The sequence below is a fragment of the Larimichthys crocea genome, unplaced genomic scaffold (assembly GCF_000972845.2).
Source record: "Larimichthys crocea isolate SSNF unplaced genomic scaffold, L_crocea_2.0 scaffold757, whole genome shotgun sequence".
In the NCBI taxonomy this organism is placed as follows: Eukaryota; Metazoa; Chordata; class Actinopteri; family Sciaenidae; genus Larimichthys; species Larimichthys crocea.
In genome coordinates, this window is record NW_020859992.1 from 1 (window position 1) to 1,437 (window position 1,437).

Below are 1,437 nucleotides of genomic sequence, written 5' to 3' on the forward strand. Positions count from 1 at the left end.
AAAAACATGATGATAAAACAACACATACTTCTCTCCAGCGACCAGAATCACATTCAGACGCGTCACTTTAGGGGCTCTGAGTCTGTTTATCTCAATCCTTGCGAATGTACTGCAGCAGAAATAAAAGACCAGCATTTAGAAGAGGCAGCATTCAAATTTGTGAGAGAAACATTCATTTTGTAACATATCTAAGATGTAAAGCGAATATTAAGACATCCAAAGGCCTGAAAGAAGACAAAAAAAGGAAGTGTTGTGCTGACCTGGTGGGATCGAATGGTTTTTCCAGTGATCCATCCAGCATTACTGAGGCTACTCCACAGGCATGATCTGCAAACTACATGAAGACGAGATGGTAAAGACATGTATAGATAAATTTTGGACTACAGATCCACCACAGTGAGAAAAGCCCAAGAAAGATACTACAGTTGACAGACGACAGGGATTTCTTGTTGGACACTTACTCCAGCAGAAGCTCTCTTCCAAAATGACTTAAGAGGGCTGTTCTCACAGCCTCCCCACCCAGGGCAGCAACAGGTGAAGGTTCCTAGAAGAACAAACACAGATTGAGCAGAGTACAGTGTTTGTTACTGCAATGTCACATATTCTAGTTGTAATCATTCTTTGGACAAAGAAGATTCTGTTTGTGTTGCAATTTTTTCTTTGACAATACATTTTCTATTTGACGTCAAGCACATTTAAAAGCAGTTTTAAAAGTGTTTTTTATATAAAAAAAATAATCATGCAGCTTCATAATTATATTGAAATGAGTCCTGTTGCTGGTCCGCTCACAGCAAGGAGTGGAGTGAGGAGTTTGTATGTTCTCCCTGTGTCTGTGTGGTTCTCCAGCTTCCTCCCACAGTCCAAAAACATGCACTTAACAGGCTAATTGGTGACTCTAAATTGTCCGTAGGTGTGAATTAGTGTTGGGAAGTTTGAGTCTTTTAAGTGACCCGGATCTCTTACTCTCTGAGGGTAAAATGAACTAATCTTTTTATGAATCATTTTGTTCATTCACTACTGCAGCGCTGTAGCCCTCTATAATCGGTGTAAACGTGACAAATGAACGGACGAACGATCCATGAGGAACGTACTGCTCCTACCACTCAGCCTGAGAGGCCTGTCACGTGACAAATGAACAAATTGAATGAGTGCAGCATGCAGCTGCCTTGTGGGGAGGCAACATACTGCATGAAAATGAACAGATCACTCACTGAGACCACTCATTACTCCCGAGTCATATAAAAGATTAGTTCATGTTGAACGAAACGTTCATGACCGACACACCACTAGTGTGAATGTGAGTGTAATGTCTGTCTCTATGTGCTCTGTGATGAACTGGTGACTTGTCCAGGGTGTACCACGCCTCTCACCATAGGTCAGCTGGGATCGGCTCCAGCCTCCCAGCTATCCAAACGAGGATAAACAGTTACAGAAAAC

The 1,437-nt window shown here is 42.0% G+C and overlaps 1 protein-coding gene across 1 annotated transcript in view; it reads right to left on the reverse strand.

Annotated features, from left to right (window-relative positions):
• Nucleotides 1–28: 28 nt before the first annotated feature.
• LOC109141442 (ADP-ribosyl cyclase/cyclic ADP-ribose hydrolase 1-like) overlaps nt 29–1,437 on the reverse strand; it is a gene marked incomplete at its 3' end in the record, with an annotated part of 3,642 nt that continues 2,233 nt past the window's right edge. Inside the window, exons 3-4 of the mRNA XM_027276980.1 lie at nt 261–334; nt 29–109 (exon numbers count right to left, since the gene is read on the reverse strand). Coding sequence (XP_027132781.1) covers nt 29–109; nt 261–334 — 155 coding nt within the window. The remainder of the gene's footprint in view (nt 110–260; nt 335–1,437) is intronic.